Source organism: Mastigoproctus giganteus, chromosome 3 (genome assembly GCF_048544385.1).
Source record: "Mastigoproctus giganteus isolate SK-2022 chromosome 3, ASM4854438v1, whole genome shotgun sequence".
Classification (NCBI taxonomy): Eukaryota; Metazoa; Arthropoda; class Arachnida; order Uropygi; family Thelyphonidae; genus Mastigoproctus; species Mastigoproctus giganteus.
This window is the reverse complement of record NC_143577.1, coordinates 52103025-52121051: the sequence shown is the minus strand read 5'-3', so window position 1 is coordinate 52121051 and position 18027 is coordinate 52103025. Positions and strand designations below refer to the sequence as shown.

At 37.8% G+C, this 18027-nt stretch overlaps 1 protein-coding gene across 3 annotated transcripts in view; it reads left to right on the top strand.

Moving 5' to 3' along the window:
- LOC150087963 (F-box/WD repeat-containing protein 7-like) overlaps positions 1-18027 on the top strand; it is a 186888-nt gene that overhangs the window by 158805 nt on the left and 10056 nt on the right. For all 3 annotated transcript variants that reach the window (XM_090369291.1, XM_090369292.1, XM_090369290.1), the window contains exon 11: positions 7578-7788. In XM_090369291.1, coding sequence (XP_090225417.1) covers positions 7578-7788 — 211 coding nt within the window. The remainder of the gene's footprint in view (positions 1-7577; positions 7789-18027) is intronic.

The following is an 18027-nucleotide window of genomic DNA, read 5'->3' as shown; positions in this document are numbered from 1 at the left end:
CTACCTCGGGCTATAAAAATAAAGTTCTTTTGTAGCTTCATGACTATGTTGTATGTTTGATGGCCAAGAATAGTTCAGTTCAAACATAGGTAAAAAGACCTATGCACTCTGGATTCATTATTCTATGTTCTCTGTTATGTAGCACAGTTAAGACCCATTGTCTCCTGTTGTGGCTCACTGAGTTTTGAGTTGTCAAAATTTGTTTCGGGACTCCTCTCTCCTCTCGTAGGCAAGACCGCCAACATCGTTTGCAACAGTGGTGAATTTACAGAATGGATCCAAGCCCTATCCATCTTGGATGATCAAGTCATGGCCTTATTCGATTTTACTTTCCATTTCACTCTGTGCTACATGATAGAGAATATAGAATAATGAATCCAGAGTGCGTAGGCCTTTTTACTATGTTTGCAATAACATAATTGTTTCCACAAAAAAACAGTAAAACTGTTAAAATCTGAATTTTAAAAATTCTGTGTATTTCTTCTTAGTTTTCATTGATGAATACAGCCATAATAAACACCTTAGAAAAGTTTACCATAGTTGTTCAGTTAGTCATAACAACAACAACAACAAAAAAAAGAGCAAACTATTCTTCAGGTTTTTCATTTGTAATGCGATGTATATGATGTGGCTCAGGGATGATGCCTTCTCTTCAATTTAGAAAGCAATAAAGTTTAATAAATGGTCCTGAAAGGTTTAAAACTGATATCATTAAATATTTATTTTCAAAGAAAAATAAATGTACAGAATGGCATTTCCTCCAGCTCATGTCTTCCTTGTCAGTCACAGTTATAAAAGACCAGTGAAAGAACGATACAAGACAGCACAACCTGAACATCAAAACCAGTTGATAGATGACAAATTGATCAGTAAACTTTATCATCAGTGTTTTCTACATAAAAAAAAGGATCGGTTCAGTTCGCAAAAGGTGTGCCTTCAAGGTGATTTGTGTGCTGATATGGTTCAACGAAATGTTATCACTTCAAATATTTAAATACACTCATATCAGAAGCTATATGACTTTATGGTAAATTGTGAACTTAGTTTTGCAATCAAGCTGACTCTATCATGAATTCCTAATACCAAAGCATGTTTCCTTTCAGCAGTCAAAAATCTACTGTCTCTAAACAGAATTCATAGATAATAAGTTCCCAGCTGAGTTTTTAGAAGCTTTCACTTAAATATTGTTTAAATTGAACTTAAATATAAGCATATTTGGAGGGTCAATTGTGCTATTCAGAGAAGTTTTTTGAACCAAAGCCAGGTGAAACTGAGTTCAAATCTTTTTGGTGAAGCTTTGGAAATACTCTTGATAGCCAAGTCTAAGCAGTAAGCTATAAATAAAACTTTGATTCAGCACTTCTGTAGAGGACAGAGACTGCAGTCATAATCATTTGATGTCTAACAGATAATCCAAACAGAAATCCACATACAGAAAATTCATAGTTGTGCCATTGTTTGAAAGCATACTGTATTGGTAAACTGGCACTACCAGTTTACCAATACTTATATGTGCAATATGTTTAAACTAATTATGTAACTGTTGATGACTCTTGTTTAAAAATTTTTGTTTATTATTCAGCATGTATATCCAGTTATCAGGAAGACAAAATTCTGTGGGATGTGTAATAAATAGATAGATAGATAGATAAATAAAATATATTAAAACATATCTATAGCATAAAATAATATAATTCACAGCACACAGAAATATATAGATATTCCATGGTGATTTCTATGCAGATTAACAAATATTGACTCATTTCACTAGTCAGACAAATATTTTACTCATTGGATGGTTAACACGATTTCTTTCAGTAGAGAAATTGTGCGTATCCATGCTGTTGTGATTGCTCTGGACAACCTACTTTTAACTGCATACATACAAGATATAAAATACTGCCTTTATATAGATAATATCTATGGAACAGTTGAAATGGTACAAAGTGATGGATCATTCAATGAAATAAATAAAATAAATTTACAAAATAAGTTTTTATTTTATTAATAAATAAAGTGATAAGTAAAAATAACTGGCAAATTGTATTTCACTCTGATCTTTTTTCTACATCCCACCAATGTTCAGTTATGTCAGTATCATAATAATTACAACAATTCTGTAATAATTAATAATATAGCAATGGCCTAATTTTATCAGTACTCACCTCTGAGTACTGATAAAATTAAGCCATTGCTATATTATTAATTTGAGCAATTAATACGGTACTTTAAGACTTACTATAAATTTTTCAGTGTAAATTCTGTAACTTGCATGGTTTTGAGGTATAAGTAAACGAGTGGGTTTATTGAGTATTATTTTACGTGAGTGGTATACGTATTGAAGTGCACTTTGACCACAGACATGACATGCAGGTGTATCCAGTTTATTTAATTTTTGTGTGTGTTTTAGTCTTTAAATTTGCACTAGTGTTTTTTGAGGATGATATGTGCACTCAGAAAAGGTTACCCCATTTATAATTGTAAAATTCAGCAAGTAATTAAAAATTGTTTACTTTTTGATGCCACTTTTATTTCACATTATTATGAAAGATCTATTTTTATATTAAAAACATATTTTTAATTATTTAAAATCCCCTCCCCATAGCACTTTAGACATGTTTTTATCATCTTTCTTATTCTTTCCAAAATTTTAATTGTAAATTAGTTATCCAAATTAATGAATTAATTATTACATGTGTATATGGCTATACTCAGGTCCACTAAATTCAGTCATCCTTGGAAAACCTTTGTTGTAATGGCCTTGGGCTAGCTTATTGCATTTTTATTATTATTTTTTATTTTATGATTCTTTTAATGACTTAATTACAGTGGTATCAGTATATTTGAGAAATTAATACCATGTATATAAGCTTCACCTATGCTTAATTTAATTCTATCATAAGGCTGGCAGACCTTATTCCAGACTGATATTTGAGTTGGTTCTCACCTTAAGATTATTATAATTTATTATGATTTATATAAAACTAAGCTTCAAAGTATATATATGATAGCCATTTGAGCAACATTCCAGATGTGGTTTTAGCTTTTTGAAAGGGGGTTAATTATGCTCAAATGAAAATATTTTAATATTAGCCTTTGAGAAGGTGCTGACCAGTGGTATGGTATTTTGTTTGCATTTCTATAGGCACATTTAAGCATGTGCATATACAGGGCCCACTCACAATATTACGACTACTCCACAATGCAGACATCACACATGCCTAGAAAATCATGGCGTCTCCGTAGCCAGGGGGGCAGGAGCAGCAGTGCGTAGCACACGCTTCTTGATTCAACGGGGGTTCGAGCCTGTGACCACCAAATACGGAGGATGCGGAAAGGTCAGGGAATGACCACCGCATATTCCCCGAGCAATATGGCCTTAGTTGCTAATGCCCCTTAAAAAAACCAAATAACAACAACAATAACCTAGCAAATCATACAGCGCACGTGTCAAGTTCACACACCGCAAGCATATAAGGCTTGATGTTCGGCATCCGTGAACACAGTAACAGCCTCTGTCGTGGGCAAAGCACATGACCTATCAGACCTGGAAAAGGGCATGATCATTGGCTATCGGGCCAGGGGTGCCAACATTTCTGAAACAGCAGACTTTGTGAAATGCTCACGTGCTGCAGTGGTAAAAGTGTATCAAGACTGGACGAATGGGACAGTTTTGATGACCCGGCATGCCATTTGTGGAGCCCCATATGCCATTGATCCCAGAGGTGAATGTCGGCTGAAACAGTTGGTCAAGACTGATCAGCGCACTACTGTTGCTGAACTGCCCATCCAAATGAACCGTGGGGCCATGGGAAAGGTCTCCAGCATGACAGTGCGGCAAACCCTGTTACGCAATGAGCTGTGGAGCAGATGCTTGGTGATAGCATTCATTCTGACGGCCATTCATCGTAAACAATGGCATCAGTTTGCACAGCAATACAGACACTGGACCCCAGCCGAGTGGCAACGGGTGGCCTTCTCCGATGAGTCATGGTTTCTGCTCCACACACCGAGTGGATAGATGGTGGCGTATTAGGTGTGAAACCTCTGAGAACAGACACCCGGACACGATTGTTGGCAGAAGGCAGGCTGGTGGGGGGCAGAGTTATTGTCTGAGGAATGTTTTCATGGCATGGCTTGGATCCACTGATACCTCTGGAGGGCATCCTGAATGCAAATGGTTACCTATTGATCGTCACCAATCAGGTAGACCCATACATGTTGACCATGTTCCCTGGGGGCGTATGTATCTATCAGCAAGATAATGCACCATGCCATGTCGCCAGAATTTTCCGTGAATAGTTTGAGGAGCACGACGAAGACTTCAAGCTACTCCCTTAGCCACCAAATTCCTCAGATCTTAACCCAATTGAAAATCAATGGGACCACCTTGATCGACACATCAGACAGATGGATCCACCACCAAGGAACCTACAGGAACTCCGGGGTGCACTGCTGTCTGCATGGTCACAGATACCCGTAGCAACCTTCCACGGACTTAGTTCCTCCCACGGCAGCTGGCTGTGGTGCATGCTGCGAAAGGCGCATGTTCTGGATACTAGGTAGGTGGTCATAATGTGACTGGACCCTGTACAAGGATTGGTCAAAAGTAGCACACTATAAGCTGTAGCATCTTTATTTTCTGAGGTATTGTAGTAGCAGTGGAAAATGAAGGAAGATAGCAAGCTCATATAGTATCAGCAAAAAAAAAAAAAAAAAATTACATACTACTCCCATTCAATACTCTCCAGGAATTTGTCTAGTTCTTCCTTGAATTTATTCAAATCATCCACTTCCGTAACAACAGATGGAAGCTTATTCCAACAATCAACCACCTGCCAGCTCAAGGAAAACTTCCCCACATCTATCCTGTAACCATTCTTTCTCAACTTGAATTTTTGCCTCCACGTGTGCAGTCCAACAAGTGGAAGAATGCCATTATCATTCAGCTTACACAATCCATTCAAGGCCTTATATACCTCAATCAGATCAACCCCACAGGTGCTTAGTCTCCAGAAGCTGCAGTTTGCATGCCTTTCTAGGTAAGAGCACCCTTTTGTTCCCTTCACCAATCTGGTTGCCCTTCTCTGCATCCATTCCAGCAGATCTACATCACTTCCTAAAGTGAGGCCTTCAGACCTGTATATGATACTCAAGGTGTGACCTAACCATGGCCTTGTACAAAGGGATAATCACCTCCTTATTCTTGCTAGCAAAGTTTCTGCATATCATTGTCAAAACCCCATGAGTTGTTCTGGCAACTTGTATGGAGTGCTCAGAGAATTTCATGTCTGACTGCACAGTTACCCCCAGGTAAGTCTTTTTCATTTTCCACTACTTTGAGTGTAGTATCACACAGTTGAGGTAAGTTACTCTGTGATTACTGCTACCCATATGCAGTATCTTGCATTTGTCAATGTCAAACTTCAATTTCCATTTCTCGGCCCATTGACCCAATTTTCCTGGATCTTTTTTGCATCAGCTTACCCTGATCACTGTTGTTAACCACTCTGTCAACCTTTGTGTCATCTGCAAACTTTAACATTAAGCCTGATATACCTTCGTATCATTAATAAATATTGAAAACCATAATGGGCCCAGCACTGAACTCTGGGGGGACTCCACTAATAATATTAGTCCACGAAGAGCAGTGCCCATTGATAACCAATATCTGTCTTCTTCCACTTAACCATCCCTTTTATCCATAGCAGTAACTTACTCTTAATGCCACATGGCTTCAGTTTACATAGCAGTCTTTTTATGTGCAGCAGTAACAAAAGCCTACCTGAAATCCAAGTAGTACAGGCAACCTCTGTATAACGTAGTACTTCTACAACACAGTTTTGCTCTAACACAATTGATAAATTGCGGCAATCTTCACACAACATGATACTTATAACATGGTTAGAGAATTGCAACAAACTTGCATAACATGGTATTTTTGAGCTTTTGTGTAGGATGTAATTTTTCAACACTTCCATTCTTTTTTGTGAATTCCCGCTATTGATTTGCTAGTGGCTATTGAGATCATTAAAAAATTGTGACTTTTAAGGTTTTTGTAAGCTTATTTTGGTTTTTATTTAATCGTTATATATACATTTTTCCCAGTTTTTATTACTAAACTTTGTGCCAATTTAATTTAATTCACAACAAAGAAATCCCATCAGAATTGGGCCTGCTCAAATTCTGATGGGATTCAAGGCCTTATACGCTTCACTAAGATCACCTTGCAGGCTTAATTCTGATAATTTCTTTGTTGTGAATTAAATTAAATTGGCCTAAATTATGCCTAAGGAAAGTGAAAAACCACCGCTCAAAAGACAATTTTTCACTTGTGGACTGTATTTAATTTAATTGTGGACCACAAACCATTGTAATACCCATGATTTTTTCCCCCTTGGGGGTGATATCGCCCCTGTTGAGAATCCCTAGTATAAGGCAATGGTCAGGCCACCCCTTGAGTACTGTGTACAGGTCTGGAGGCCTCATTTTAGGAAGGATGTAGAGTTTCTTGGGCGAGTACAGAGAAGGGCAACAAGATTGGTGAGGGGAATGAAGGGATGGTCTTACTAAGAAAGGCTTAAGTTCTGCAAATTGCAGTTGCTGGAGACTAGGCACCTGCAAGGTGATCTTAGTGAAGCGTATAAGGCCTTGAATCCCATCAGAATTTGAGCAGGCTCAATTCTGATGGGATTCTTCCTCTTGCTCAGGTTATGAACCTGAGGGGGCATAAATTCCATTGAGGAAAGAGATATTTATTGCCTTGTGCATTTAGTCTCCAAAGTATTATCATTATCTTCACCATTTGGCATGTCTGCATTATGAGGGTACCTGCCTGCCCACCAATGAGTGAGCCAACAAGCTCCGAAACGCGTCTGGGTAGTGATGCCCACTGAGAATAAATAACAGTAGTCTCCTCTACCTGTACTAGAGAAGTGTTATTTATTTGAAGTAGTGCAATACCTGCTGTCTTGTTGTGAAGGTAGCCACAATATGAGATATAATTAAACGATGCCGTTCGCTACTTATGTAATTAAATGTATGGGTAAACTATGGTGTATTTATACCGATATTATATAAGAAAGACAGTTATAGAATAGATGTGCAGAAATTTGCCTTTAACCAGTGGGTAGCAATTGCTGGAACAAACTTCCATCTGTTGTTGTGGAAGTTGATAGCATAAATAAAACAGGTGTGTGTGAGAGAGAGAGCGAGCACGCGAGAGAGGGCTTACATAAGCTTGCTTTCTTGCATAACATGCCTCTACTACTACTTATTCTACTTTTTTGGAGAATTTTATATATTTCTGTTTCTATATAATACCTTGTATAACTCCTGTTTTTGTAATTTTCTGCACAGTATATCTTGCTATGTACCCTGTGGAAAACAGTTTTTGGCATGTATTATGTATTTTGTTTTTAATCAGTAAGACCTATATAGAAAGAAAGAAAAAGGGAGTGAGTAAAAAGAGAATACTTCTTTATTTGTCAGTAGTATTTTTCTAGTGTATTAAAAGTTTTAACTTACACTAAAATTTTGTGTCATGCATTTTTACAGTGTATTTCCTATTAATATAGTTTGATGGCATTCATGTGGTTAGTGGCTCTCTGGATACATCCATCAGAGTATGGGATGTAGACACAGGATCCTGTAAGCATACTCTTATGGGACATCAGTCTCTTACTTCTGGAATGGAGCTTCGAAATAACATCCTGGTATCTGGTAATGCTGATTCTACTGTAAAAGTATGGGATATTACAACAGGACAGTGCCTGCAGACTCTTGCAGGTAAGTGCAGACATTGTGAATTGTTATTCTGATTTATTTGTTATACACAGTAAAAGTTCAGAATGGTGTAATTCAATATCAGCAAGATATTAAAGTGTTTTCAACTATTTATTATACCATATAACAAAAAAAACTTGTTTATTTTCTTTTTCTATACTTTTTCTTGTTTGAGATAATGTTAAATACAGTTTTGGCATTGGTTTTGTTGTCTAGCAAACATATTTGAAAGGAATCACATATTTTGACTTTTCACAATTTCTGCATATGTTATACAAATATTTTCAAAATGCACATTAAATTACAATATCTTAATTTGGTTTCAAATTGTTATAATTACCTACAAAAGTTGTAAGCTCTCCAGAGTTCTGGAGAGCTTACATTTTTTGTAAGTACTACATTTGTTCAAAGCAGGCCAGGCACAAGTTCTGCACTACACTACACTAAGTTTTGTAGTGCACATTAAACCTTTTTTCTCATATGCTCTGTTTATCTTGTCACCCACAGGTGACCAAGAACACCTCACTTCTGTTCTAGTATACCTGCTGGAATTTCTAGATTTGGATATTTTAAGTGTCCTTCTAGATGGCAAATTTCTGTAAAAGGATAACTACAAGACCTGGGAGTCACATGTCCATGCCTTTTGCTATTCTCTTGAATTTGGTAAGAGAAAAGCTTACTGAACACTATGATGATTACCTTTTTTTTTTTTGACATAGGACAAGCTTCTGAAGCCTGCTGGAATTTCTTTCTCTGGAATTTCTTTCTCTAGTAACCATTTTAAGACAGTAATTGTAATAATTTCAACAAAGCATGCTCAAGCAAATCTGCATTCTGTAACTAGTAAGAATTAAATGACCCATTCTAACCAAGTTCATTGCTATCAACATTCAATACATGCAACAAGAAGACTGAAGGCTATTTTGCTTCATCACAGGAATAAATGTCCATGAGCAACATTGTTCAACACTATAGTGAGAAGTGATATTGAAATTTTTACATGGCACATAATAGAAAATTGCAAATATAGACAAAAGAATGTTACGCTGATATATTATCATGACAGATCCAGTATCTTTTTCTGTTTTTCTTTTGTCTTTTGAAGTTGTCTTGTAATCCCTTCTCTATTGTGAACAGTCATCCCAGGAATCCTTGTGCAACCCTCTGGCTCACGTCACCCCACTACTCCTCCTCAAGCCGCCTCCGTAGCCAGGTGGGAAGGAGCAGCAGTGCGTAGCACATGCTCCTTGATTAGACCAGGGTTTGAGCCCTTCACCACCAAATCCGGAGGATGTGGAAAGGTCAGGGAATGACCACCGCATATCCCGGAGCAATATGGCCTTAGTTGCTAATGCTCCTAAAAACCAAATAACAACAACTACTCCTCTCCATGTAAGTTGAGAGAATGACCACCGCATATCCCAGAGCAGTATGGCCTTAGTTGCTAATGCTCCTAAAAACCAAATAACAACTACTACTCCTCTCCATGTAAGTTGAGGCTGTCCCCTTTTCTGTCTTCCTGGCAGTGACCAATTCATTACTCTCTTTGGCCATCTCTCCTGGGTCATCTGTTGGACATGTCCATACTACTGAAAGATAAACATTCCAAGTGATCTACCACATTTTCTCACAAATGCAATCTCTCCATGATGGTCTCGTTCTGAACTCTTTGAAGGTGAGACACGTGCAGACTCCATTGTAAACTATCAATCTCCACAGCTCTTATACAACTCTTCTGCCTCATACTCAATGTCCATCCTTCCTCACCCTACATCAAAATACTCTACTATCATTTGGAGTATCATCATCTTGGTTTCTCGTAGAATGTCTCGACTCCACAACACACCATTTCAGTTGCCTAATAACAGTGGGGCCTGGGTAATGTGATCATCTACATCTTTCTCGTATGTTCCTTACTTATGAATAATAGATCTCTTTTTCTATTTTAAATAGCAAAATTGTGCATATTAATGATGATGCATCTTATTTTAACTAAATATAATTATAGTGTTATCTGTTAACACCTGTACACCAGCCCTATGTATTACTTAAACGATTGAATTTTTTATTTTTATTTTTCTTTCAAAATTATAAAATAGCTAATGCTGTTTTAATATTTGAATGGAATGTTGAAAGCAAAAGCACTTCAACTGTTTAAAGTTTAGACTCTATTCATGCTAATAGAATCTACAAATCATGCATTTTGCAGATGTTCACTCCTTTTCTTCTTCATTGATTATAATCCTGCTGTTACCATCACAGAAAACACCAAAAGATCAAAAGACCAAAATATTTTAAAATACACTGCAATGACAACCTGTTTCAGGACTTACTTCTTTTATCTATTTTTAAGTAAATGGCAGATTAACCTTTCTTTTGGTGATGCTATTTGTTTAAAAGCAGTGCAACACCAAGGTAACTTGGTATTGCACTGCTTTTAAACAAATATTAAGTCTCGATAAAAATATTAAATTTGTCATGCTGAAGCCATTAAGACCATTACAATTACATTCGAACTTGGTTATAACGAGCACGGAAATAATGAGATCACGGCTGTAACGAGCAAAAAGCCATAATGATTTTAATTTACACGTATTCCCATATAATCGCTCACTGTTATAACAAGCATACTACACAGATATACTGTGCAAATTTTGGTAATTATGCAAGCTTTCTTAATTGCTCGGGGTCAAAAAACTCCAATTTTGGAATAGACAAAAATGAAAAGTGCAATTTAGCTTTTATGACCACCCGCATCAGATAGCAGCCGGTTTGTGACCTTGTCCTTTCAGATATGGGGGCTATAAAACAGCGTATTGGCATTCCACTTGTCCATTACCCTATATTCAGATTGTCTTGTATTCACTGAACCATAAAATTATTTTGTGACTGCTAAGAATTTTGGAAACAGGACTTCTGAGAATTCTGGAAGTGGGACTTCTAAGAACTTTGTATGCATTTCAGGACTTCTACGAACTTTGTATGCAGATCACTTTACTATCATTTTAAAGTAGTCAGAAGTGAACCTTTCTTCAGAAACATGTCTGCTAACAAAATAAAGAGTCTCTCGATTCACAGAAAAGTCAATTATTTGTGTTAGAACGTGGTGCAAAACATGTTGAAGTGTGTAAAAAGTTTTCTTTGTCCTCTTCAACGGTATTGACATTGTGGAAGAATAAACGTTTACATATCGGCACTGGAAAAGAACATAACCGGGAGGGGGGGGGGGATTTAGAAAGTAAACTATCAATCTATCAAATGTCAATGAAGCATTGCTCCAATGGTTTACTACACAAATAAGTGCTGGATATTCAATAGATGGTCCGATATTGAAAGCTCAAGTGGAAAACTTTGATAAACAATTTGGGTGTGATGATTTTGTATGTAACAACGGTTGGCTGGATAGATTTAAAAACAGAATACAAGCATATTAATACAAATAATGTACTTATATTATTTTTTCTTTCTAATATCTCCTTTGCTTTTTTACACCAGTCTTTTTATCAAGTTATTGAGAATCAAAAAAAGAGAAAAACAATAAGAGGTAGATTTAACTCATCACTGATATAGCGAGTAACAGTTATAACGAAGAAATTTTGTTGGTCCCCCGATGCTCGTTATAACCAAGTTTGACTGTACTTCGTAGTTTAAATCCTGCTGACTGTACAGTCAGAGTAACAGAGACTGCTGAGTTTTGCTTTGCTGCCATACAGAACTTGCTATACAGGTTTAGCAAGTTCTGCTTTTCATAATATATATACAGTCGGACCTCTCTTTAACATACTTCAATATAGCAAATTTTTCTATGTAGCGAACGTTTTTTGATTTCCCCTTGGTCATTACATTGAAGAAAAGTTCCATATAACGAACTAATTTCGAGAGACCTGGGCATTGTTTGCACCTCTGGCCTTCAGGCAATAGAGCTGACACTGTAGAAAGCACAAATTAAGAGCTAAAAGGATTAATTCTTAAGAGCATTCCACAATTTAGTTGCCTGTAAAGCATTTACTGTACCAAGAAGTAAACACTGGTCAACTGCTATCTGTGTCCACAGTCATTGGCAAAGATTAAGGAATGTTCCCGACATGGACTTTGGCTCTGGTCAACCTGTTTTCTATTGTAAGCACCCTATTAGAGAATTAGGAGAGAGTGATTTCCCTTTATCCCAGAAATTCATCTGTCATTTCACAGAAATGAGTCATCAACACTTTCACTAAATTTCATCGGTCTCTGTATGGTAGGTATAAGTTGTCCCTAAATCAGTTTTGTTTTAGCTGCTATGCAAGTAACCTTACAGTGTCTAAGAGGAAATCCTTGAGTATAGTGGAAAAAATGCAAGTGCTTAATAGTGTAGATCTCAGTGTTATAAAAAAAGAGAGAAATCGCTTTAAAATTTGGTGTCCCTGCCAGTAGTGTCAACCATTCAGAAAAACTGTTTCGATTCTCAAACTGAGGAAACAGAACCCATCAGAAGTGTGCAAAATTATGCCTGTGTGAAGATGTTGATGAAGCCTTTTTTAAGTGGGTGAAGTTTGATTTGAGACCAAAACATGCAGATATCGGGGCCATTAATAAAAGAAAAGGCTGTGGAGTACGCATCTTTTCTCGGGCATAAAACTTTCCAAGCCAGTTCTGGTTAGCTGGACAAATTTAAAAAGTACTGTGGCTTACTCAAAAAGGTTATTTCTAGTGAAAGTGGGGTTGTAATTGAAGAAGACTGCACCCATTGGAAAGAAACAGTTTTGAAAAAAATTATGGAGGACTATGAGCCCAAAGACATATTCAACGTTGATTAAACATTAAACAGGTCAATTTTTTAAATGTGTAGCAGGTAAAAATAGTAAGGAGAGAATTAGTCTTGATTGGCATAAATATGGCTGGTAATAAAAAAACTGAAGCTTTTGGTAATAGGCAAAAGTAAACAACCCCGTTTCCTCAAAGGAATAAATTCATTAGAATTGGACTACAATGAAAAAGCTTGGATGACAAGTGAAATTTTTGAACAGTGGATTTTAAAATTTGATAGAAAGAGGACGAAAGAAAACAGAAAAATTGTTTTTCTGTTTTCTTTCGTCATCTTTGGCGGGGCGACACCTGTCCCGCCAACATTCACTCGGTAATTTTGAAACTTACAAGTGTGAAGCTTGTTTTCTTCCCTCTGAATACCTTGTCTAAACTGCAGCCAATGGATCAAGGCATTATCAAGGATTTGAAAACACTACTGAAGGTGTATAATGAAAAAAATTATACTGAGAATAGAAACCAACCAACCTATAGATTCTATTATAGATTTGTGGATGTACACATCAGAGTTGGCAAAAGTTTGGAGTCAAGATGCGACAGAAACAACGATTAAGAATTGTTTTGCAATTAAGTTGTATGAAATTGAAGGCAGTTGGGGCAATATTTAACCTTCCAAGCATGAAATATTGTCAGCATTTGAAACTATGTCGAGGCCACATTTTTATGAACGATGTACAGTGAAATCCAGTGTACAACAAAAAATAACCAAATATTTTGCGACATAATTCTTAAAAGTATACTAATATATTGTGCACATCATTTAGGTGGTAGATGACTTTCATCAACCGGTGAAATACCACCACTTTGCTTATTGTAGGCTTGAAGTGGTGAAACCCATGTTTAGTCTCTAGAGCAAAGTTTCCGGAACCCCCCTCCCCTCCCCCATACTTCTCCTTCAACCCATGCATGGTACTAAGTACTATAGGTTTTGATACCTTTCGTGTTTGGGGTTTTCATAAAAAAAAAAAAAAAAAAAAGTCATTTCTTAATGTGTGTATTAATAAATTGTTTTAATGTTAGAAAGTTTTTTCCCCATTTGGTTCTGATTTATTTCTCATATTTTGCTGTATGTCTGAGTTGAATTACAGAATTTTTTCAAGCGAATGATTGATTTCGTTATATGAAGGTTCAACCTGTGTGTGTACACAAACACACAAAATTTAAGAACCAGTCAGGGTTTCACCTGTAGCTTCTCATAGGAGTGGCCTGAATATGGGAAAAGCATACCAAAGGAACCTCGTGAGGTACAGAAATGATGAAGGAAACAACGACACAACAACGGAAACAAAACGGTACAGAGGGACTTGATTCAAAAATGGCAACATAGCACTGGCTGCCATGATACAGATGCATCACTGCCAAAGATGGAACAAAGGGAAGAGGTGGTCCTCAGTAGGAGATATGGCTACCCCCAATGTTGGTGCAGGCTTTGCACCCCCTGTCCATACTTAGAACAACGTTGTTAATAAGTTCTTGTGGTAACATCGTCCATTCCTCTGTCAGCACCATTTTCTGGGGGTGTGGACATGCTGCTAGGCGTCTCCTCAGAGTGTCCCATATGTGTTCGATGGGATTTAGATCAGGGGAAACGGGCCAGCCAATCTATACGAACAATGTCCTCACTTTCCAAAAACATATCAACAGATGCAGTGCGATGGGGCGTGGTGTTATCATCCATAAACACGAACTCTGGTCCAATGGCAGCTTGGAACAGATGCACACGGGGAAGGATTACCTCAATACAGTAGCGTGCACCGGTTACAGTACCGCCTTCCAGTATCTGGAGTTGCGTATGTCCATCCAAGATAACGCCTCCCCAGACGAGAACACCTCAACCGCCATATCAATCCCTTTCAGTGATGTTTGTGGGGTGATACCGTGTGCCAACCTCTCGCCAGATTAGCTGATGTCCAGAATCGCTGCTGAGACTGAATCTACTGTCATCAGTAAAGAGTATCTTAAGTAAAGATTTTGTGGTTGTTACCTTTATAAACTGTGTTGGTCCTTAAGTTTTGCACACCAGTGTATATATATACAGTCAAACTTCCCTATAACGAATTCGATAAATCCAGCGAAAAAATTCGTTATAGAAAAATTTTGTGAGAATATATTTTTTATTAGAAATTATCTAATTAGAAATGAAAACAAATCTACATTTATTTTTAATGTATTTTATTTCAAAAACATACTTATTGAATTGAAATCACGTTTACACAATTTTTGCCGGAAAGCCTCAGACGATGGAAAAATTCTCTAATCGAACAAGTTAGTGCCAAGCATAATTTTAGTTCGTAGTAAACCACCGGAGTAGGTTAGTTTCTGTTATATCTCATATTGTGAATGCCTTCACGAGTTTCCCCGATATTGCATCCAATAAGCAACACTTATTAGCCAATGGAGAAGACCAATGTTACTTATTCTTGGCGGATACCACTACTCCATCACCTGCAGTGGATGGATACCACCACCCTGGGTATTGGTATCTGCTGAGAATAAGTAACATTAGTCTTCTCCATTGGCGAAGCGTTGCTTATTGGAGTTAGTATAATAGCAGAGCAACTCGTGAAGGTCTTTACAATATGAGGTACAGTACATGTATATCAAAAACAATGCCATTTCACCTACTTCGGTGTTTTACTATGAACTAAAATTATGCTTGGCACTGACTTGTTCGATTACCAAATGTTTATATTGTTTAATGTTTTTAAATATTAAAAATAAATAATTTCTATATTTAAAAACATTAAGTGGGAAAACGTCATTATAATAATACACTGTGTATTCGTTGTCACGAACTTTGTATGCGGGAAAACTTTTTACCTGGGAAACTTCTTACGTGGGAAAATAATACATTACAATATACAGGGAGTCTCAAAAATATTGGTACAAACGTTTAGGGGAGGTAGGTAACATCTAAAGGAATCTGAATCGCATAGGAACCCATAACCGGAAACATCACCGTAAGTCTGTACACGGCGCTGTTCATCAGTTTGCGAGAGGGAAAATTTCTGGTTTACTCATTCAAGCAGTAGTCACTGCATGAAGAGCATGCATCGATATATGAACTGTGAGCTGGCAGACATGCACCTAGTGTATGGATTAGCAGAGAGCAATGGACGAGCCGCTCAATGAATTTATGGAGAACGCTTCCCAGACAGACATGTACCGGACCACCGTTTGTTTGCACGTGTGCATCAAAATTTGTGTGATTATGGGTCATTTAGAGGTAACAGGAGTAGTGCGGGCAGACCATGTTTGACGTGAACTCCTGCCGTGGAAAAAAGTGTGTTGAATGCTGTCCAGAATAATCCTGCTACCAGCACATGTGCCATTGCCTCTGCCTTAGGAGTGTCTCGTTGCAGTGTACAGCATGTCTGGCATGACAATTCCTTACACCCCTTTCATCTTCAAAGGGTTCAGTTACTGCTACCCCAAGATCATCCTGCACGTGCGCAGTGGTTTCTCCGAGAAAGTGTTCAAGACTTGAATTTTCCAGCCGATGTTTTGTTCACAGATGAGGCTTATTTCACTTGGGAAGGCTTATTCAATCAGCACAATGCTCATGTGTGGGCTCACAACAACCCATACGGTGTGTGCCCCCATGCGGCGCAACATCGCTTTGCAATAAATGTGTGGGCAGGTATGGTTGGTGACTACTTAGTCGGCCCATACCTGTTACCATCCCGCATGAACTCTGCTAAATATCGGATCTTTCTTGAACAAGTTCTACCAGGGTTACTTGACGATGTTCCAGCAAATGTGAGATGCAACATTTGGTTTCAACATGACAGGGCACCTGCCCATTATGGAAGGTGTGTTCGTGACCCTTTGAACAGGCGTTTTGGGCGTCGATGGATTGGCCGTGGACGCGTGTCTCCCCCCCGGTGCTCACCTGATTTATCGAGCCTCAAATCTATCGTGTATAAATCGCCTGTGGAGACGGAAATTGATCTCGTGGTGAGACTCGTCTGTGCTGCTGCTACTGTCAAAGAAACTCCAGGTGTGTTTGACCGTGTCTGCCAATCCATGCTGCATTGGTGTGTGACGCATGCATCGCGTCTCATGGTGGAACCTTCGAGCATCTGTTGTAACATCATGAAATGCATCCATCTCGTACTCCATTGTTAATACAGTAGATTCCGGTTATTTGGGCCACCGGTTAATCGGGGCAGCCGTTTATTTGGGGCAAATCTTAAAAAAACAGAAAACAATCGAGAAAAATAGCCATTGTTTACTTCGCTTAATTGGCAGGATTAAACGACAAACGACAGCATGCTGTTTAATCGGGGCAGGAGGCCGCAGCACTGGAGATTACCCTACAATTGTCTCCGATGGTACCACATGGTTCGGTTGAAATTTTGGAGGTCACAACCAAAAAACAATTAGCAGTCACCTGTTTATTGAGCTTTTCTGTTAGTGAAATCTATCATAAACGAACAGTAAACTCGATCTTACTGAATTTGCGATAATACCAACAGCTGGAATTCGGTGGTTTATTATGGTGAAATGTGTTTACACTTCCATGAAATCTTCAATCATATAAAAAAATAAATTTTCAGATCTTCTCTTCATTCCTATTTTTAAAGCTTTGTAACTCGTTACTCCATTCTCACTTGTGCGTATTGTGTTACTTGCAATTTGTGTGTGCCGTGTTCTTTGTTATTGATTGCTTATCTTTTTACTGTTTTAAATTTTAACACCCGCCCACAAATGTCAGTGAACAGAAATGTCAACTAGTTCGTATGTACCACATATTAATTATTCTGATTATCACGTATATTCTTCCGATTTTCACGTATCATTTAATTTTTTAATTGGTAAGGTAATAAAAAAAAAGTTGTGCTTAATATATCTTTACTTTTATAGCCTGTGGATAATATTCCTCCTATTTTCGCTAATTAGAATTGCTATTTAATAGAATTAAAATTCAGTTCACAAACGTGATCACAATGACCGGCGCTTACCGCACATCGTATAGCGAACGGTACTTTACTATGTTGAGTTCGTCGTAACGTGATTAGATTGCACAGTGAACCAATTGTAGGGGGGGGGGGTACATTGTATTTTTAACTATTTACGTGAAACTTCGGATAATTGGCAGCCGCTTAATCGGGCCAAAATGCACTAGTCCCGATGTGTCCCAAATAACTGGAATGGACTGTATTATGTCAAATAAATGTTTGCCCCTGATTACTGTCTTGTGTCATTTCTGCTTCTTGTGCCTCTGCTACTACTGTCCCTTAACGTTTCCAGTTATGGGTTCCTATGCGATTCACATTCCTTTAGATGTTACCTACCTCCCCTAAACGTTTGTACCGATATTTTTGAGGCCCCCTGTATAGAGTAGAAATTGGGACATAAGAAACCAAACTTAGTACATGGGAAAACTTCTTAAGCGGGAATTTCTTATCCGGATTCTACTGTATATGTTTGATTAGT